At 40.9% G+C, this 22,425-nt stretch overlaps 1 protein-coding gene across 1 annotated transcript in view; it reads right to left on the minus strand.

Moving 5' to 3' along the window:
* Positions 1-21,962, minus strand: part of tg (thyroglobulin) — a 366,459-nt gene extending 344,497 nt beyond the window's left edge. The window contains exons 1-8 of the mRNA XM_072569545.1: positions 21,952-21,962; positions 21,268-21,365; positions 20,256-20,459; positions 15,818-15,977; positions 9,099-9,205; positions 7,041-7,184; positions 4,812-4,997; positions 1,291-2,412 (exon numbers count right to left, since the gene is read on the minus strand). Coding sequence (XP_072425646.1) covers positions 1,291-2,412; positions 4,812-4,997; positions 7,041-7,184; positions 9,099-9,205; positions 15,818-15,977; positions 20,256-20,459; positions 21,268-21,365; positions 21,952-21,962 — 2,032 coding nt within the window. The remainder of the gene's footprint in view (positions 1-1,290; positions 2,413-4,811; positions 4,998-7,040; positions 7,185-9,098; positions 9,206-15,817; positions 15,978-20,255; positions 20,460-21,267; positions 21,366-21,951) is intronic.
* Positions 21,963-22,425: the final 463 nt, after the last annotated feature.

The following is a 22,425-nucleotide window of genomic DNA, read 5'->3' on the forward strand; positions in this document are numbered from 1 at the left end:
CACTAGAAGTAATGACACAGGTTTCAAGTTCATTAAGAGAAACTAAGAACTGGTGATTATTTGTTGGGGGATACAACTGAAAATAAAAGAAATTTTGTCAAACTTGTATCGAATCTCAGTTAGACCTGGAGTATTATGTACAATCCTGGTTGCCATATTATAAAAACATGTAGAAGCATTGGGGAGGGTGCATATAAAATTGCAATGATGATACCAGGCATGCAGGGATATAGCTCTCAGCAGATATTGAATAGGCTCAAAGTCTCTTTTCATTTGAAAAGTCAAGTGTCATGAGTGACTTTTGAATTCTATTGCCAATTTAATACCAGGGACTTCCATGGACTGAAATCATATTTAAAAAGTGACCAAACACTGGCTTAAAATGGGCACAATAATCACCTGACCACAGGTCAGCCAAGTTTTAATGAAATAAACTTAGAATATCAAAACAAAACTGTCTGAACTATAAATTAACATTTTATCAATAAATACTGAAACGAGTTAATTCATTTAAAGATGAAAATAGCATCAATTCCTATTTTAACCTATACCCATACGAAGAGTTTAATATGTTGTGAGATGAAAAAAAACTGCAATTATCAAACTTGGAAATAATGAAGTCAGACATGGTGCTTGTATTCCAGGGAACACGAGGGGTTCTTTTAACTGCAGAAACTGTTCTCTCTGCATCTTGAGTGCCCAGTGACAGAACTGATTGGAAAGAAGCATCAGGGCAGTAAATATTTGAAAAGGATGCAATGTTTGGGACTGCTCATTGTTCAAGACAGCCAGTAAGCAGCTGCATCCTCACATTCAAAACTTATCCCTCAAGGATAGCATTAGGATTTTAAGTTGATTCACCCTGCCTCACCGAGCCAAAAATCTAGGCTAAGAAGTGGCACAATAGAGAAAGGGTCTCAAAATTCAAATTTTAAGGAAAATGAGAAAGCATCAGTATAAGATAGTTACCAAGAAATCAAACAGAGGATTCAGAAAAAACATTCTTACCCAAAAGGTGATGAGAGTGTGGAATTGCTTGCTACAGAGAGTGGTAAAGTAAATATCATCAATACATTTAAATGTATTAAGGCTAGGCAAGCATATGAGGGAGAAGGGAATAAAAGGTTATGCTAATTGAGTTCAAGCTCAAAAATTGGGAGAAGGTTTGAGCCAAGCATACATGCCAGCATGAGCTAGATCAGACAAATTGCCTTTTCCAGTACTGCATAGCCTATGTAATCTGATGCAAAAATGTTTAATATATAAATTGCAGTAAAAGTCAAAACTTACACAACACGCCTCCTCCAGTTATTTTCCTTAGTTCAGGTGTCTTCCTACCCTGGAGATCTACACAAACGCAGTTCATCCCATCACATTGCATGGACTGAAAATTACCATCACTTCTGCATGAAGGGATAAACCCATCAGATCCCGCTGATTGGTGTCCTCTCAAATCTATTAATCGCTTACGTTCTTGCTCACACTCAGTGGGACATTGTGGCCTTTGACCCCGGACTCTTGAGTTTGGAATCTCCAACCCTTGACTGTCTACACACCAGCAATCTGTGCCTAGACACTGGACCTCTTCATACAGTCCGTCTCTAGTGCACTTCGGAACAAAGAGATTTGAAGTCGGGCGTTCACAGATACCAACTTTCGCACTCCTTAACACCAGTTGGATTGTTTCAGCTAAGTTATCATCCTGTCCACCAAAGAAGGTAATGATTTCACGCAATGTTGTAAGAACATTCTGATCCTCTAACAGAGTATTTATAAGCTTCACCATATTCTGGTTCTCTTGTAAATTTACTGGCCGCCCAAAGTTGTCCTCAATTGTCTGATTCAAGTTGAAGGTGTCCTTGGAGAATTCTGAGGTTCCTTTCGAGAAATAGGAGTCTTCAATCTGAGAGAACAATTTGGCAAGTTCCACAAAGTTTTCCCCACTATACATTCCTCTTAAGCCAATTTGCTGGAAGAACTGACTGAAATTAAATGTCCCCCTACTCCCGAGGCTGCCGGTGAAATTGAATAGACTCAGGTTCGGCAGAAATTTGCCTCCAAACAAATTTTCAACAAAGAATTTTGAGGACGCAGAAAACTGAAGGGCAGTGAGTGCTAAATCCTTGGTTAGAAATGTCCCCTGTACAATCTCACTCAGAATTACTTCTAGGTCAGCCTGACCAATGTCCAGGTCTACAAACTGGGAGATAGAAAGCAGCAATCCAGATTTTATGAACAGTTGTTTCAGGTCGGGGCTGCAGTGGCGTAGAGACATACCAATCCTTTCCAGTGTCGGACTCAGAGATGTAGGCGCAGCAAAGATATCGTTTTGACTGAAGTGGCCAACAGGTCCATAGAAAAGTCGCGAGAGCGTGCGTTTTCTCTCAGACTTACAGCCACTCTTGTCATTGCCTGGAATTTAAAGAGTTAGATCACAGGAAGTACAGAAATAGAAGCAGACCATTCAGACCCTTAGTCTTGCTCCACATTTAACTAGACCAGGGTTGATCTGTGCTTAATCTCCACTCACCCACTTTTGCTCCATATTTCCATTTAGACTGACGAAACAGATGTCTAGTTATCTGAAGCTTAAAAGCCCTATTTGATCTGCTGTCCACAACTTTTTTGGGATTAGATTTCTGTTTGTGTGAAGAAATGACTTTGGTCCCAAACAGTTTAGCCCTAATTAACATATAATAAAGAAGGAAATAGAAGCTGAGGTCAACTTTGTCATCCCACAAGCCTACTCTACCATGCAGCATCAGATGGTTGCATTTTGCCTTCAACTCAATTTAAATGTGTTTAATAATGGGGCATCCACAATTCTCTTACATTTCCAAAAGATTCAAAACATAATGAGAGAAGAAATTTCTCCTAATCTCAATCTTAAATTGTTAACCATTCTCAGACTGTGTCCCCATGTGCTAGATTCCCGGCCAATTAAAGAAGCTCTCAGTCTTTCCATAATAATATATTACACCCTCTCCAATTATCCCTCTCTTTCACCTTTTGTGTGGTATCTTAGCTTTTCTTTTGAAAGTCCAAGCATTTGTTTAATTACCCTACTGGTAACATCCTCAAATATACTTGATAAATTTGACAAATAATGGTTTCCTTTTATAAAATTATGTTGACTCTAGCTGATCACACCATGATTTTCTAATTGTTAAGACTTCCACGATATAGATACTGAGGCTAATTGGCATATGATTCTTATTTACTCTCTTTCTTTCTTGTATTGTGGACTTATATTTGCTAAGTACCAATCCACTGGACTGTTCTAGAACAAGTTCAGAAAAGTATAACTATCACTATTTCTCCATATTTTGAACTCTAGAATATAAGTCACCAGGTCCTGAGAATTTGGTTGCTTTTAGATCTTCAAATTTCTCTTTCACTGCTAATATTAAATACATTAAGTTTCTCATTCCCATTTGACTTTTGGTTACCCTATTTCTTGTATTCAATTTGTATCATTTCCTCATTCCCCCTTATAATTTCTCATTGTTAGCTCTAAAGGACTTTTTTTTCCTCCAGTTACTCTCCAATTTATGTAAAATCAATTATAACTCTAAGATTATGCTCTACTCTTCTTATTTCCCTTACTAATAAAAATTATTTTCTCCACATTTACATTGTGCAAAATTGGGCTGTTGCTGCTCAAAGAGTCAAAATCAAATCATTCAATGATTTTTAAGTACTGTGAAATGGTTCATTGTGTTCATATATGTGCTCACATCATGAAGAACATTTTTTGGGGATATGTTGCAAACAGTTGAGCAGAAATGTAACAATCTCCTTTTTTTTTTACAAGATCTCAAGACAGAAATAAATAAAACATGACGTGGCCCAACCTATCGCATTCACCCCAAAAGATCATCTTGTACCCTTCAGAATCTGCTTCAACAAAAAGTTAGGCAATTACACAATCCTTCATGTTTACTAGCTTGCTCAGAAATCCATATCACAAGTTGATCACAATGTAAAGCTAATTTTACTAAGTCCCAGAATCTCAAAAAGGACCTCACTTGCACCCAGCCCATAGGAGAAAACCAAAGGCCACTGCCCATGCGTTTCCAAAGTTCAATGCCTTACACAAGATCTCACAAAATTTGAACTAAGATTTATTTCCCAAATCTAACCTTAAAGGTCAGAAATGTGACTTTCATTATTTTTTAACTTAAGCTGTCCAATTCAAACATCAGCGTTTAATCTGAAGTTGTGTTCTGTTTTTGGTTTATCAGAAACTTCAGATGTACTTTGAAGTTAAGAATATGTCCTGAGAAGGCACAGAATGAGGATAGTTTTGTAGCAAGAGTTTATCACAGTTTAGTATCTGGTAGCAAAGCAATGTTAATATAATTGTGATGGCACAAACATCTATTGCTACTGGGCCAACTGGGCCAGAATGTATCAATAGGTGAGAGTCACACGAAATGGAATTATATCACCTGGGCAAAAGCATTCCAAATTACAAGACCTTTTCCAGGGTAAATAAAGAGAACTTGTTTCCAACTTGCAATTAGCCTAGATATACTTGGCAAAAGAACCAATGGCCATGGGTAGTAGAAGAAGGTGGAGGAGATGAGTTAAATTCTTTTATGCAGAAAATTGTTATGAACCAGAATCCATTTTCTGAACATGTAGTACAAACATATTTCAACGGAAACTGGATATATGTTTGAAAAGGAAATAAAAAAGAAAACCTGGGAAACAAAGGAAACATCATGAACCTTTGGAATTATGAAAATTGTGTGAGCATTGTATTATAAATTGGCTAGTGATAGGTGAAAGAACCAAGAAATACTCACTGCAGTCAGGCACACTCCCCTGTTGCCTTGTTCCAAAGACCTCTTGTCCATTGGAATCTACACACCAACACAGACTCCCCTTCTGACACTGGACTGGGAGATAGTTTCCACTGTTATCACATGAGGGGGTGAAGACATTACCAAACGAGGAAGCTGTGAACCTCTCAATTTCACATTTTGTCGGGCCTGTAATGAAAGATAAAGTTCACTAGCAAAATGTTATGTTTTGATGTGTCTTTCCTCTTCTTTCCCTTGATGCTTTGTTTTTGTGTCAGGATGCTGTTGTAGTTGAACCCGTGTTCTGCACTTCCCATTTGAAGAACTTTCACTTGCCTGTGCAGAATTCACAGGATGTTCAGGAATGAACAAATTATAACCTTGAGTTTATATCAGCTAATGGTTTTACCACGTACCCAGACATGATCCTGCTTTTGCAAGGTTACAGAATAAGGAAATTTGGGCCAAAAACAAAATCTTAGCCTTCCAAATTATTAGCAAGGAGGTTGGATACATACTAGGCGAGGTATAAGCTGCCCCTTAGTTTGATGCTTTTCATTGTCAGTGGCATTTGTCCAGGTGAACATTAAGTATAATGGTTTTTAACTTAAGTTCCTACATTTTTGTCATATTCTCACTTGCCATATGCTGAGCTCACACAGTACAATGTGGTGCCAACAGGAAGGCTCCCCCCCCCCCACTTGAATTAGCAGCTGGGAGCAGCAGTGAGGAGCATTCATTCCAACTGCTGTTGAAAAGAATATCAGGTTCAATCCAATAGTCTGTTACACTTTCGCAGCCACTCCACGTGGACCATGGAATTGGAGCCCATACAAGGTCCAACATTGGGGACAGAGTCGAGAGTATGGTGCTGGAAAAGCGCAGCAGGTCAGGCAACATCCAAAGAGCAGGAGAATCAACGTTTCGGGCATAAGCCCTTCATCAGGACTTATGCCCGAAACGTCGACTGTCCTGCTCATCAGATGCAACCTGACCTGCTGTGCTTTTCTAGCACCACACTCCAGATGCTGATCTCCAGAATCTGCAATCCTCACTTTCTACCATATACTTTGGGGACGGCTCGGTCTTTACCATTTCTGTGTGGGATTTGCCCCAATCAATCCAAAAAGCAGGTATGCAGACATTTCTGTGTTCATAGTCCAGAGACTGACAGGCAAACAGTGTCAAACAAATCCTTTCACTGTATCTTGGGAGATTGAGGGGTGATATTATAGAGGTTTATAAAGTAATGAGCTGTATAGACAGGATGAATGGCAGGTGTCTTTTCCTTAGGGTGGGGGATTTTAAAACTAGGGGGCATACTTATAAGAGAGATTAAAGATTTTAAAAAGGATATGGGGGGCAACGTTTTTGCACAGAGAGTGTTTTGTGTGTGGAATGAACTTTTAGAGGAAGTGGTGGATGCAGGTACAGTGACAATGTTAAAAAGACATTTGGATATGTACATGAATAAGAAATGTTTCGACGGATATGGGCAAGGAGTATGCAGGTGGGACTAGTTTAGTTGGGGATTGTGGTCGGCATGGACTGTTTGGACTGTACTGTATGATTCTATGACTCTATAAATGTTTAAAACAATATCAGATTCCAGTCCCCTCCATCCCTCGTACCTATCTCCCCTCCCCCACCCCCTGCCTCTCAGTCTCAGTCCTTCCTTCCCAATCTCCAAGTCCCTTTCATCACCACTTGGACATGGCTTCCCACTCCTGCATCATCAATTTTTCAGCATTTCGAAATACTTTACAAAACAGCACGGAGGTAGTGTCTCCAGTGAAAGAATTGTAGATGTTCAAGATAAAATATAAATGTGGTTCTGTACAGTAAGAGAACACACTCTGTTAATAGCTCTGTCCAACAGGGGGAGAAAAGAACAAGAATCATTGGAACAAGAAGAGCCCTGAGGTGTCATCAAACCTCAAATATGCCTTATAATTGCAGGATTATATATTCCCTGCAGACACTGGGATTGGAAAGGAAGCAATCATAACTGCAGTTCAAATTTTATGTTGAATTAAAAACATTTTGGTGTAACACAACACCCACAAAAGAATGGATGGCATTTAACCAAATCTTTTTTGACATAAAGCGCGTATAGCCAGGGTACAGAAGATGTCACTGGTTAAAACAAGAGTTCAGAGGTGGAAGTTGGTGGTTAACCTGGTGATAAACTGTTAGTCAACGTCAGGATGAATCTTCTCTGCGAGCACTTACATCTAAATCTGCCGGTGATCAGCAGTCGCACTGCGAGGAATCTCCTCTGCAGAATGTGATAATTGCCAGTGTCTGTGAACAAGTGCCCATTCTGCGAAGCATTGAAGATGGTATCATAGATTTCATCCAATAACAACTCCAGACCTGACAAAGAAAACAGTAAAACTAATAAGAGCAGGCAGGATTAGGATCTGGATTGCAAAATACTCACTCTCCCTGAGCAGTAAGGGTTCTGGAAATAAAAGTCATCAGAAGAGTCACTGGATTCGAAATGTTAACTCTCTTTCTATCACCATTGATGCTGCCAGAGCAGCTGATTGTCTCCTTCTGTTTCTACTTCAGACTTACAGCATCTGCAGAATTTCACTTTTGCTCTTTACAGGTGTTCTGGAGAAATTAAAGTGCTTGGCGTGGGGTTGATCAATGAGAAGGGGACTGGCCTTTGAGACCAAGAGTCTCTATTCTGCACAGATAAATTGGATAGCATTCCATGAAAAATGAATCCTGCAACACTTCACTTAACCAACCTGTGCTAGTGTTTATACCAGGTACAATCTCCTTCCATTCTATTTATCTAATCTGAGCCTCTCAATATATTTTTCTGCTTTAGATAGGAGAAAGGAAAAGAGAGAACAATTAGCATTTATCGAGCTACCTGATACCTCAAAGCACTTCACAGCTGATGCAATACTAACCTGAGTTTGATTGAGGAATAAATGTTGAGCAGAACATTGGGTATAACCTTTCTGTACTTCGTCAAAATAATATCATCCAATTGATATGAGCCTATCCAGTAATAGGCTCCTGGTCATGGTGAAAACGATTGTTTAGGAAATCACTCATGCAACTCAAATCCCATAATCATTTTACGGAACCAGCTACTCACAAATACTGAGCAGTGTTTTTATTTTCAGCTTCATTTTTCTTTTGGATAGTTGCAAGTCCCAACCAGTTTATACACTATTTTTCAGCAAAATCATGCCTTTCGACAATCCCAAAGGTTGTCTTACCTTACCCAAACATTACATCTGCCAAACATGTCCTGAGACCAAATCTAAAAGGATACTGAACTTCTCTGAAAGATGAGAAATAAAAAATATTCCTCCAGCTCTCACCCCTATGTCCATCTCCCTCATTTTCATTCTCAGTGTAATTGGAATTTGACAGCTTATTTTATGCTCCTTCCCTTGCAGATTTCCGGCTGCATTCCACACATTCAGTGCCTATCTCACAACTATGCCAACGGATACCCTCTGCACATCACACACAGCCTCACAGACCTGTACTTCAATTTAAACTCTACTCCTAACATGTTTTTATCACAATTGCAATTGGCCCAAATCAAGATTAATGTGGAAGCCTGAGAAAGCAGCAGAAGTTCTAAGCAAAGAAGTTGCCAAGGACAGGGATAGGAGATGGTTGTTTACTTATGTACCTTGCCATTAAGAGAGGCGGTTATGACAGGAATGCTACTGGAACAGGGTGTTAATTCAATTGCTCCACTGACAAAAACATAGGGTTGAAATGTTGTCTTTGGCTAGATTCTGTATTAATGAGAAGGGAAATTCAGGTAGATCCACAAGCATATGTTTTACACGATGCAAAGGTTGAACATCCTGTGGACTATCTTTGGTAATACAGCTATCCCCCAAAGCATGGCACTACATGGCACTAAAGTGACATCCTCCCCGTTCTGCTGAGTGGCAGCTTGGTTAAAAAGACAATCCTTGGGTTGTGTACATTCAGAGCAGCACTTGGTCAAAACGGTTAGCCTTGGGATAGGAAGAGACGGCCGTGGTAATGGAGGGAGGGGTGGAAACACCCAGTGTTGACTACTGTTTCTGTGAGCCAGTGTGCAAAGTGTGGGCGTGTGAAAGTTGACTGAAACATGCTGGCACACCACAGCGGTTGAACACTGACTCAGCTTCTACATGAAGAAGGGCCATGTGATTCCTGACAGCGGCCATGCTTGTGGAGCTGGGCACCAGAGGAGAAGAAGGGGGATGAGACTTAAGGAAAATAAGACTTGTGTTTTAACAGCCTGACATGATCACTCACCCGTGGCCTGAAGTTCCCGTCCCAAACTGTCAGCACAATAACAGTAAGCAGAAACATTGGCAAAACTTCTCCTGAAGGCACTGAATGTGTGGAATGCAGCTGGAAATCTGCAAGGGAAGGAGCATAAAATAAGCTGTCAAATTCCAATTACACTGAGAGTGAAAATACAAGTCAGAAATTCATACTTTGTATCTATATTTTATATTTAGATATTTCTTTGTTCTGGCACATCATACTTAGAGTACTCGCCAAAAAAATCTTGTAAATCTAACCAATTGCATCCTCACTTCCATTCTCTCCTCCCAAATGTATTCAATATGACTGGAGGAAATGTTATGCTATTAACAGTCAATTAATACAAAAACAAATCTTTGCGAGTTTTGAGAAGATTTGTAGCTCAAGTTGAGGTTCTGAATGTCCTAGAACAAGCCAAACAGGGACACGCACAAGTCTAGAAGCATGGCATTCCAACCAGAACTCTAACTGTAAACACATCGAGTTAGACCCCACCTACCAACCCCTGAGAAAAAGAACTGGAAATGACATCACCACAGGAAATGACATCACCGACCCAAAGAAACCCAAATGTATAATTAGAAAGCAGGAATGATCATCAGTGCTTCGCGTGGAGACCCACTGAAGATGTTGCCTAGTATGGTGACAAAACATCTGGAAATGATGCTCAGCGAGCAAACCTACATCCATGAGCCGACAGATGTGAAGCTGCAGCTTTCAATTACCATCACTGCATCACTTCTGTTAATTGATTCTCCTGGTACAGTGGTAGCATCCCGACCTCTGAGCTCGGAGGCCCCAGGTCGCAGCTGCTGCGAGGTGTGCATAACATCTCTGAACAGGTTGACTAAAAATATTGATTTAAATCATACTGTCCATGACTGTGTACAAATTGCTTCACATTTCAACAGTGCCCATACTTCAAAAGTAGTTCACTGGCTTTGAGACACTTCAAGCTGGTGAGCAGCACTTCAGAGACATCTGTTGTTTTCCTTCGAATCATTTTCAGGCTTTCCAGCACTCGGCAAAGCTAAATCACGTCTGTGCTCACAATCTACTCATATATGTGGGATAGGACTTTTAGCCCAAAACAACGGCTAGCACAGGGGTAGATGGATAAGAAAATACACATCCACGGACAACACGTCAGTTTTGCTGGCTTCATCCTGTCCCCACAACATTTTCCCACAGGCAGAATGAGGAGGGCAGCTAGCAGGGCTGTCTACATGGCAGATAGCCAACTGAGAGTATTTACAAACAAAATAATGCCATGATCAGAGGCCAGGTTGTGTACTTTTCAAGTGTAGCCTCCACTGCAATGTAGAAATTGCAGCAGCAGATTGATGCACAGCAAGATCCCACAATCCACAATGCAATAATAGTTAGATCACAATGTGGAGGTGCCGGTGTTGGACCGGGGTGGACAAAGTTGGGAGTCAAATGCCACCTGGTGTTGTGTAACTTCTGACTTGGTTAGATTATGTTACAGGCTTTGATTGAGGGACAAATGCTGCCCTGACACTGAAAGGCTTCTCTTACATTTCTTCAAATATTTCAGAGAGGTCAGACATATTGCACAAACTCTCCCTCTGCTCTGTGCTAGTCTAGATTATGTGATTAGGTAATGGTGCTACCACTTAGCCCAGGCTTACATCCACAAGCAAACATGATTAGAAGTAAGGAAAGATCACAGGCACATCAAATCCAAAACATAATGATACCCCTGTCATTGTTCACCCACTGTATGAACACACAATCTCTGTGGGCAAAAGATGACCCTGCAGTAAAATAAAGAAAAGGTAAGATTGTCCTGGTCAAGTCGCTAAGGACATCAAGCTGTTAAGGGGACAATGATGATCCATAATTGTTCTCCATCCCAGCTCGTGAGGAATTCAATTCTTACTATGTCAAATGACCTACTGTCCTGTGAAATTCCCTTTTGAAAGATGAGAAGATATGTTAACCCATCACATTGTTTCAGAAATAATGTTTCCAACCTGCCCCATGACTTAACACGTAAATCTACCACATGGTGCTGTTCTTGATTCAAAATGCCAATACTAATGTCAGTTAGAGCAGTGCTGGAGATTACTGGTTTAGGGAGGACTAAACAACCACGTTTACTCATGTAATGTTTAACATTGCATCACAGTAGTTTTGTCAAATAAATCTGATACTGAGCCACACAACTAGCTACAAGGTTGATGATCAAAACCTTTTCAAAACTACAGAATGGAGGCCTGTGACCCGTGGATCGGTGCTGGGTTCACTGCTGTTCACCATTTATATAAATGATTTGGATGTGAACATAGGAAGTATGGTTAGAAAGTTTGCAGGTGACACCAAAATTGGAAGTGTAATAGATAGCGAAGAAGGCTACCTCAGTGTACAACCGGATCTTGCTCAAATGGGCCAGTGGGTCAAGGAGTTTAATTTAGATAAATGTGAGATGCTGTATTTTGGAAAAGCAAATCAGGGCAGGATGTATACCCTTAATGGTAAGAGCTGAAAAATGTGTTGCTGGAAAAGCTCAGCAGGTCAGGCAGCATCCAAGGAGCAGGAGAATCGACATTTCGGGCATAAACCCTTCTTCTGAGCACTTTTCCAGCAACACATTTTTCAGCTCTGATCTCCAACATCTGCAGTCCTCACTTTCTCTTCCTTAATGGTAAGGTCCTGGAAGTTTTGCTGAACAAAGAGACCTTGGAGTGCAGTTGCATAGTTCCTTGAAAGTGGTTGTCAGGTGGTCCTAGGATTGTGAAGAAAGCATTTAGTATGCTTGCCCTTTATTGGCCAGTTCATTGAGTGAAGGAGTTAGGAGGTCATATTGCAGCTGTACAGGACACTGGTTAGGCCACATTTGGAATGCTGTGTGCAGTTCTGGTCTCCCTGCTATAGGAAGTATGTTGTGAAACTTGAAAGGGTTCAGAAAAGATTTACAAGGATGTTGCCAGGGTTGGGCAAATGGGACTAGATTTATTTGGGATATCTGATCAGCATGGGCGAGTTGGACCGAAGGGTTTGTTTCTGTGCTGTATATCTCTATGACTCTATGTCTAGATGCCATCCAGTGGCCATGCTGGAAATTGCTGATATTTAATATCTGTCCAGAAGAGACTTGCCTTCTATTGCAATGTTCCCCATATCACTACTGCCACCCCCAGGCCACACACAGATATCTCCATGGTCAAACAAATCATCAACACCAACAAAAAAGAGCTCAGGTAGTAGAAGGAATGTCCACTCAGCCATACCATTGGTTCCGAACTCTGCATAGTCAAAACAGGAAAGGATGCAATGTTCCAGTTCAAAATTTTGATGTGTTTTATTGCATCCATTCTGTTAGAAAGTGATTTATCCTTGAAGTACCTATCCACACCCATTACTCTCTTTAAGGAATCTACTCCTAGAGTTTAAGAGCAATATGAAATAGATATGAACTTCAGACAGACTGATAACACAGCGGACCACGCATATATGTAAATATATATCCTCAATGTAGTATATTGGACTGTTGTGGATCAATTATCATCATCCAGATTATACTGTGTTCATTTGATTAGTCTTGTTCTGCCAAAATGAATTGCACATCTCCCCCTGGTGGATGGATGAATACCAGCAGTTGTAATTTTAACTTTGCAATGCAGTAGAGTCATAGAGTTATAGAGATGTACAGCATGGAAACATAGACACTTTGGTCCAACCCGACAATGCTGACCATATATCCCAACCCAATCTAGTCCCACCTGTCAGCACCCGGCCCATATCCCTCCAAACCTTTCCTATTCATATACCCATCCAAATGCCTTTTAAATCTTGCAATTGTACCAGCCTCCACCACTTCCTCTGGCAGCTCATTCCATGCACGTACCACCCTCTGTGTGAAAAAGTTGCCTCTTAGGTCCCTTTTAGACCTTTCCCCTATCACTCTAAACCTATGCCCTCTAGTTCTGGACTCCCCGCCCCCAGGGAAAAGACTTTGCCTATTTATCCTATCCATGCCCCTCATAATTTTGTAAACCTCTATAAGGTCTCCCTTCAGCCTCCGACGCTCCAGGGAAAACAGCCCCAGCCTGTTCAGCCTCTCCCCATTGCTCAAATCCTCCAACCCTGGCAACATTCTTGTAAATCTTTTTCTGAACCCCTTCAGGTTTCACAACATCTTTCCAATAGGAAGGAGACCAGAATTGCACGCAATATTCCAACAGTGGTCCAACCAATGTCCTGTACAGCCGCAACATGACCTCCCAACTCCTGTACTCAATACTCTGGCCAATAAAATTATATGTGCTTCCTTCTTTTTCTTAACCAAAACCTCAATTTCTTTAGGCATCCAGCATTCCCTAAACCTACCAGCCTTTTCTTTCACCCTAACAGGAATATACTTTCTACTTTCGATATGTGTGGTAACAGCCCTAGCACTAGGCTCAAGTTTCACTTCAGGATTTGATGTCTGTGGAAAGTGTGCCTTAATGTTGTGAAACAGTTTGCTTGTCACTCTACAAGTTCTCCTGAAATGTTCACTACATGTAGGAAGAGTGGGAGGGTTTCCTGGTCAGCCAGAACTGTGTATGGTAGTTGCAGTGCAACAGCTTCCCCACAAAAGAGACTTGAAGAGGGACTACACACAACCTCCACTCCCAAGTGTGGTTTTGTAAAGGCCATGTTATCAAGTAATAAAGCAGATAAACATTGTGACTGGTTATATCCTGTGCTTATTCTTCCAAAATTAATTGCAGGTCTCCCCCTGGTGGACGCATATGTAAGAGCAGCTGTAGTTTTCACTCTGCCCTGATCTCCCTTAAGCGATAAATGCAGCTGTTATGGTATGTAAATAGGATTCCCACTTCTGAGCAGAAGGTCTTGGTTCAACTCCTACCTCAAGATTGGATAGCCAAAGAAAGTGGGTACAGAGCTTGGGGTATCACACTTGTTTCCTAAACTCCACTCTCTCTCTCTCAAACTCTCACCTCCCTTTAAAACATACCTTAAGACCATAAGACACAGGAGTGGAAGTAAGGCCATTCGGTCCATCGAGTCCACTCTGCCATTCAATCATGGCTGATGGGCATTTCAACTCCACTTACCTGCATTCTCCCGTAGCCCTTAATTCCTTATACCCACCTACTTGTGACTCATTGAAACTTTCTACAAAGGAAGTGTGCATAGAGACTGTGGAATCAGGGTTTGGGTTACTATGCTGTGGTATAATAGCCTGACAACATTCATTCAAATGTTCTTTTGTTCCATTGAGAGATTGTGAAGCTAATTGGCAAAAAGTTGAAAAGAATCACACAGTGCATAATGTGAATGAGGAAATAATTACAAGAACAATTTAGGCTTTTAACAAGTATGGGATTGAAGTAAGATAAGGAAGACTTAAGAAGTGATACATTTTATGCTTTGGCATTTAAGAGAAATAAAGGTTGTTCTGGTATAACATACATTTCATCAGCACAAATTGGCTGTAATGTGATTGATAAATTGTGGACGTTGTTTGGATAACACAAACTTTTTACTGAACAAGCATAGTGATTTTTTATTAGCGATCCTCTACAGCGTGACTTTCTACAGCAGTTTTCCATAGTGTGATTTTCTGTAGCGTGAGGTTGCAGACCAACACAACTGTCGCGTTATAGCAGAATGACCTGTATCAAAATGGAGTTGGAGTAAGTCTTGCAGTAAGTCTTGATTCTGTCATAATGAGGATCAATTAAAGAAAGCCTAGAGCTCTCCTGGCCATAGTGCTGGTAAAATGCAAACATCAAAGACTGAAGAGAGATCATGGGTGACAGAGGATCAACCTATTAGATCACAGGTTTGAAGTATGCTAAAGGAACCAACAATCTCTCTATATTCTCAGCATATTAAAATAAAGTCTCATTCTACCATCTCTTATTCTGACTCTATCATTCTCAGGAACCTTAAAACCTAGTATTCCTATCTTTTCTTCTTCTCATTATATTCAAAATTTCACAACTGACACCTCATCTTCATAATTGCTACTCATTGTTTTACACTGTTTCTCTTCAATACAATCAGCCTTCCAAAATCCCTCTACCAATGAGAAAGACACCAACCAGCTCATCCCTGCTTAGCCCATCTGTTTCAGAAACCTTCATTCATGCCATGTTATTGTTGTTATTGCATGCAGGTCCATCTTGAAGGAGTTGATTGTTCGAGACTCACATTTTTTAGGTAGGAAGTTTGGACATCACATCACAGCAGTCAGGCAGCATTCATGGAGAGAAAGCAGGCTAACATTTCGAGTCTAGATGATTCTTCATCAGAGCTAAAGTGAGGTATGTTGATAGTGCAGAGCAAGTGACTGGCAGAACAATGGTGTCTCAACTGCCAGACTGGAAAGAACAGACTGTCCCACTGTAGTTGGGGTGGGTGCGGTGAGTGTGGTTGATGGAGGACATGGTGACAGAAAATGTAACAAGCAAAGTGAAAAGAAAGGGTAAGAATGAGTTCACAATCTGAAGGTGTTGAATTCAATATTGAGCCTTGAAGGTTGTAAAGTGTCTAGTTTGAACATAAGGTGTTGTTCCTCTAGTTTTCACTGTGATTTGCTGGAGCACTGCAGCACACTGAGGACAGACAAGTGGGCATGTGAGCACGATGCTGTGTTAAAATGACTGGCTAAGGGAAGGTTGCCCTTATGTCCTCATATTTCTGAAACATGATCCCCTCTTCCTTACCTGTTGAAGTTATTGAGTAAGTCGAAGATCATCATGTTGGTTGTATTGATGAACCTACACTGGACGGGCAAGAACTTCCCATCTTTGGAACATTGAGGTGGGGACCTCACTCCATTGCCATGGAGAATTCGCCGATCTTGGACCTCGCAGCTTGTGGGACCTTTATTAATACAAAGTAACATGAGTATGAAAATAAAGCCTTCATCAGAGTAATTCTAAGAGGCTTCCCTTCTCATTCAAAAGTTTGCTGGTGGAACTCCATCAGACCCTGATTTTCTGCTCACTGAAGGACAGATTCCAGTAAATGGTGTGTTTTCAAAGATTTCACACCATATGAATCATATTATTCAAATTAAGAGGGGTAGATACTGTGGATTAATTTTAAACAAGAGCTCAGTCTACATTGGTGATGAGCCATTATCTGGAAGGGGTCATTTGCATCATTTGCTGTTAGAGAGAGAGCGAGAGAGACAGAGAGAGAGACAGAGATAAATACAGAGGAACCTCGATTAACTGAACAACACAGGTGGCGAGTATTTTCTTTGGATAATCAAATATTCGGATAATGGAATGCTGGACAACACAGTTTAGCCAAGCATCAGGACCTTGCAATCTTGTTCGGATATTCCGAAATTCGGATAATCGAATGCCAAATAATACAAGGTCCCTCTGTACATGCAGTGAGAGGCCACTGGGGGGCATCAATCCTCATAAAGCACGGACAGGTGTCCAGTGTCAGAAAGGACTACCACACTGTTGACATTAAGCACTCCTTAGCCGTTAAGACATCTGACTGTCACAAATTCAATCTGTGTGCATTGTGCACAAGTGTCATGAATCTTGGAATGAGCCCTGAACCCCTAACCTTCAAGCCCAGAAGTTTAAGCCTGGACCAGTTGAATTAGTATTGATGTATCTTTCGGAGGGATTTGAGGCCCTAACTTCAGGATGAAATGGTGGTCAGGAGCCTGTAGCTTGTGGAAGTTAGAACAAAGGAGATCTTTACCCAAAGGTAGCCTCCAAGATCAAAGTCCAATTAAGGGAGAGTTGGACGTTGTTGAGACTTGGAGGAGGCTCAGCAGGCACCTCAATATGGAGGTGACTTCAAAGATATAAGTTTAGAATTAAAATGAACAGAGTAGGCAAGTCCCTAGGATGGGAGGGAAAACATCTCTCGATAACTCATTGGGACTTCAGGCACTCTTTGGGGCTTGGAGGTTCCATCTCCAATAGCTCTCTCAAACATCTGGAGTAATTTCAGTAAAATCACAAATTGCCCAAATTGGGGCCTTAAACAGGCAAATTGCCTGTCTTTTGTCAGCAGCCCAGCCAATCCTTTTGCCTGCCTAATTGTCAAAAACATTTTTTGATGGCATAGATGCATCATGGTGCAGCTATTCTCATTTCCCCTTTCCTCCAGACTTGCCACATTCTGTCCATTGGATCTGGTGTAATAGGGATTTTCCTGTTTTCTAGATAGTAACCTGGAAGTGTTTGTATGATTGATAGCTTGAAGATCAACCTAAATAAATGATAACATATAAACATAGAGCCAAACAGCACAGAAACAGACCCTTTGGTCCAGCCAGTTCATGCTGAACATAATCCCAAACTAAACTAGTCCCACCTGCCTGCTCCTGGCCCATATCCCTCCAAACTTTTCCATTCATGTACTTGTCCAAATGTCCTTTAAATATTGTAATTATACTCACATCCAAAACTTCCTCAGGAAGTTCATTCCACATGCATACCCCTCATGTATATTTTGAATCTCTCTGCACTCACCTTGAAATCCCCCAACCTAGGGAAAAGACAACTCCCATTGGCTGTCTATACCTTTCAGTATTTTGTAATCTTCTATGTTTGCCTCTCAACCCCCTAAGTTCCAGTAAAAAAGGTCCCAGTCTTGGTTTATAACTCAAATCTTCCATACCTAGCAACATGCTGGTAAATCTCTTCTGAACCCTCTGTGCTTAATAATATCTTTCCTATAACTGGGTGACCAGGCCTGGACACAATATTCCAGAAGAGGCCTCATCAATGTTCTGTATAACCTCAACATAACTTCCCAAAGAAGCTTTGTAGCTTGAAATGATTTTTAATTGAAAACCAACACAGCACATATTTGCCTAAATCTCAAAGTGGATTTCACCTACCATCAACTTGGCATTTTTATCTCATTTCATGAATCCTCCCTGACTCCTTTGAACAATGTTATGATTGGACTCAGCTGAATTTGTTGACTACGAGATCCTTGATTGGTGTTGTTAATCTAGGCCAGTCAGGAAGCCTTGGCTTATATAACCAGAAGGTTAAAATCTCTTCACTTCAGGGACTGACTCTGAGCTGGCTGGCTTTAGCCACTGTACCATGCACAAGTAAATAAAGGGTGACTTGGTGATAGGATACCGGCCTCTGTGCAGATTCTTCAAACAAGATTAACAATTATTTCCAAATCGAAGTTTCTTTTATGAGATGGAGCTTGGATTCCCAATACAGTGCTTAAAATTTTATCACATGTCCTTCTCTCTCTAACTGCCCTAACCATATGCTCCTGGTACATCACCCTCATTGTTATCTGATTGGTCAGGTAAACAACCTTGTTTATTTCCAATATTTTCATGAACAGAACTGTCAAATAAAATTTTAAAAATCATTCTTTTTAAATCGCCTGATGATTTTTCTCTTGTATTGCTTGCAGCCATTCTAAGAATCTTAATCTTAAATATATGAAGAAATTAGAACCTTCTGGAAGATGATTCTGGATCAGATGTGTGCCATAAATCTGAGATTTATATGTTTGAGTTAACCAAAGGTATTAAACAATACCAGGCAAAGGGAAGAATATGGAATGCTATCAGAACTGGACTCAACAGACTAAATAGAGTAATATAGTCCTACAGTATTGGGATAACCTCAATGACTTACTCCTGACTTCTGGGTTCCTCCAGAAGAATTGGAAACACATGTTGGAACTACATATTACATCCTCCTACTCAAATTAACAAACTTTTAAAAAATCATATCATATACTACTGAAGTTTCATTCAACAATCAAAATATAACAATCAAAAAATCAAAATATAAGTCCCAATTGCTCTTGAAGATCAGCAAAATGTAATGCTTCCAAAAATCTAAAGAAGATATACTACTTAATTCCTGGGGATCCTCCAGCCCCATGTGGACCTCTCCTTGGGTCTACTTGGCTGATACATATCCTGTTATGGCATTTCACAGGATGTGAACATTGATGACTAGGCCAGCATTTATTTCCCATCTTTAATTACCCTTGAAAAGATGATGGTGAATCATCTTCTTCAGCTGTACAGTTCCTGGAGGTGCTCTTAGGAAAGAGATTCCAGGATATCAGGCACTGATGACTGAACAGCGACTTTAATTGCAGGTCAGGATGGTGTTTAGCTCAGAGGGGAACTTACAGATAGTTGTGCTCCCATGCTTCTGCTTCCCTTATCTTTCTAGATGGTAGATTTGGAATATATTGTCGAAGGGGCCTCCGTAAGTTGCTGCTGTGTATCTTCAAGATGACACACGGTATGTTGGTGGTGAGAGATCTGACTGTTTAAGGTTGTCGATATGGTGTCGATCAAGCAGATGGTTTTGTACCGTATAGTGTCAAGTTTCTTGAACGTTGTTGGAGCTGCACCTAACCAGGCAAATTAGTACTCTAACACACTCCTAACCTGTGCTTTGCAGATGGTGGACCAGCTATGGGGAGTCAGGAGGTGAGTTACTCGCACAGTATTACTACCCCCTTGACACACCTGCCCTTGTATTCCTTTCGCTGGTTCAGTTTGGTTTCTGGTCAACAGTAACCCTCAGGATGCTGACAGTGGGATGTCCATGTCCCATGAAGTGTGGAGATCAGTGCCACAACAGGATGTGTATCAACCCAGTAAACCCAAAGAAAGGTCTATTTTCAGCAATTGTAACACCATCAGACATCAAGGGAAAATGGTTAAATTCTTTTTGTTGGAGATTGGTCTTTGCCTGGCATTTGTGTAAATTACTTGCTACTAATCAACGTAAGCCTGGATATTTTCCAGTTCTTGTTGCTTTCGAACATGGGCTGTATTTGAGGAGTTGCAAATGGTGCTGAACATTGTGCAATCATCAGTGATGTTGCATTTCTGATGTTACGATGGAGGGAAGGTAATTGATGAAGTAGCTGAAGATGGTTGCACTTAGGACACTACCGTGAGGAATGCCTGTGGTTTATGTTCTTGGAATGAGGTGATGAACCTCCCCATAAACATAATTATCTTTGTGCTAGGGGTAACTTCAACCAGTGGAGAGCTCTCCTTATGATTTCCCTTGGCTTCTGTTTTGCGTGAGCTCCTTCATGCATTACACAGTTTTAATCTCTCCGCCATTCAGATAATCAAATCCCTTTGATTTGAAAGAAAATATGGAGACTCACATTGCAGTGGCCGTTTGTCCTGACGTGTTCCATAGATTTCCATCCCATCACTGTCGACACACCAGCACTGTCGGGGGGCAGTGCTGCACTGCATAATCTCATAGTCCCCTGTTTCTGTGCATTGTGGGATATAGGAGGTACTGCTGCTATTCACATAACCACTTACCAGAACCTGCTGGCGATGGAGCTGGCAAAAGGATAAGCCTGCAGAGAAATCAAGAATGGGTAATATAGTAATTGAAGAGAAAATTGATACTGGAAGAAGTGAGAACTATGAAAGGTAAAAGTCACAATCATCACAATTGAGTTACAGACCGGAATTTAATTAATGGGTTCAAAGAATTTAGAACATAATAAAAGTGGTTAACTGGGATAGATTGTAGACGGGAATCGAGTAGAATGTTTCAGGTGGTTTATCTATAGAGTAATGGCTAGCTGGGGTGTGACCTACAGGCTGGAATCTAATTGAAAGGCCCAGATAGTTTCAGGCTTACAGACTGAAATCTAATGGAGAGGTTTAGACAATTTTGACATGGGACAACAATGACCTGGGAATGAGATATAATCTAGTGGGGTCATTAATCGTTTATCATTGCTATTTGTCTCCATTTTAACTCCCTCAAAATGGCTGATGTCAGGGAGCTGGCCAGCCTCATAATTCTTGGGTCCTGTCCACCTCCATTCCTGAAGGCAGTGAGGCCTGAACTTTGAGCACCAAGTTTGCATAATCACCTGATTGCAGAGGCCTACAACAGTGTGTCAGTACAGAAATTGTCTTCACCTAGCTCAGCTTTATTTGCAGGGCTGTCCTCCCCACAGAAAATTCTGTTCAAGAATATGAAAAAAGTCAACAAAGCTGATCCGTGTCAAGTTGTATAGAGGAATATAGAGCACAGTTTCAAAAGTGAGATGTTTAGAAATTAAGAATAAGTTAAAATACTATTGATTACGGTAAAGGGAAAACTAATTACTACTATTCTCTTGATTATTCTAGGTGCTTTCATGTACTTACAGGCAGTTGGTGATGTAGTTTGATTGCTACCTAACACTGCATCACCCTTGTTATTGACACACCAGCAGAATTGTCCATCTTTCGTGCACTGCACATTCCTGCATCAAGAACATGTTATTAAACAATGACATGTATTCAACATTACAATTGTCATGGAATATTGGACACAATAACTTCAGAGCAGAGTTTCACTATAGCGTGGCATGGTGGCTCAGTGGTTAGCACTGCTGCCTCACAACTCCAGGGTCCCAGGTTCGATTCCATCCTTGGGCGACTGTTTGCACATTCTCCCCGTGTCTGCGCGGGTTTCCTCTGGGTGCTCCGGTTTCCTCCCACAGTCCAAAGATGTGCAGGTTAGGTGAATTGGCCATACTAAATTGCCCATAGTGTTAGGTGCATTAGTCAGAGGGGAATGGGTCTGGGTGGATTACCCTTCGGAGGGTCAGTGTGGGCTGGTTGGGCCGAAGGATCTGTTTCCACACTGTGTGGAATCTAATCTGAACCTAGTCTAACTGCAACACAGATCACTGGATCTGGAGTAGAGGTGTTCAGGTCCAGTTTGAGGATGCTTATTTCAAAGCTGGGAATTTTGAAGTCTCTCAAATCCAGACAGCAGACACCTGTCAGACATCTTTGATCGAGATGAGTAAGGCTTCACTTCAAAGGCAGAGGCCCACAGCTCACATTAGATTCATACTCCCTCATGTACCAGGATTCAATGGGGATCAAAGCAAGGATTTGATAGGACAAATAGAGGAAAATAAACAACTTCCTCCAATGTGGAAATTCAGAATAAAGGGCATAACTGTTAAATTAGCTCATCCATTCGATGGGGATGTTCGGCAGTGCTACTTTAACTAATAGATAGTGAAAATCTTGAACTTCTTCCCAGATAAAACTATTACAGCCAGTTCCTTTGAAAGTTCTAAGACTGAGATTAAGTAATGGTTTGCACCAAGAGGATTACAGAATCAAATTTGGTAGCTGAAGTTAAGATGCTTTTTCTTTATATTACCGGCAAAGTAGTTATATGTGGCAGTCAAGGTTAAAAGTCCATCCAACAGCTTTATTTGGCTGAGCATGGATGGTTGTGTTGCTAAAAGGAAATGATCTCTCAAGACAATACTTCAAGCATTTAATGGTCTAACATATAGATGA

Source organism: Chiloscyllium punctatum, chromosome 5 (assembly GCF_047496795.1).
Source record: "Chiloscyllium punctatum isolate Juve2018m chromosome 5, sChiPun1.3, whole genome shotgun sequence".
Classification (NCBI taxonomy): domain Eukaryota; kingdom Metazoa; phylum Chordata; class Chondrichthyes; order Orectolobiformes; family Hemiscylliidae; genus Chiloscyllium; species Chiloscyllium punctatum.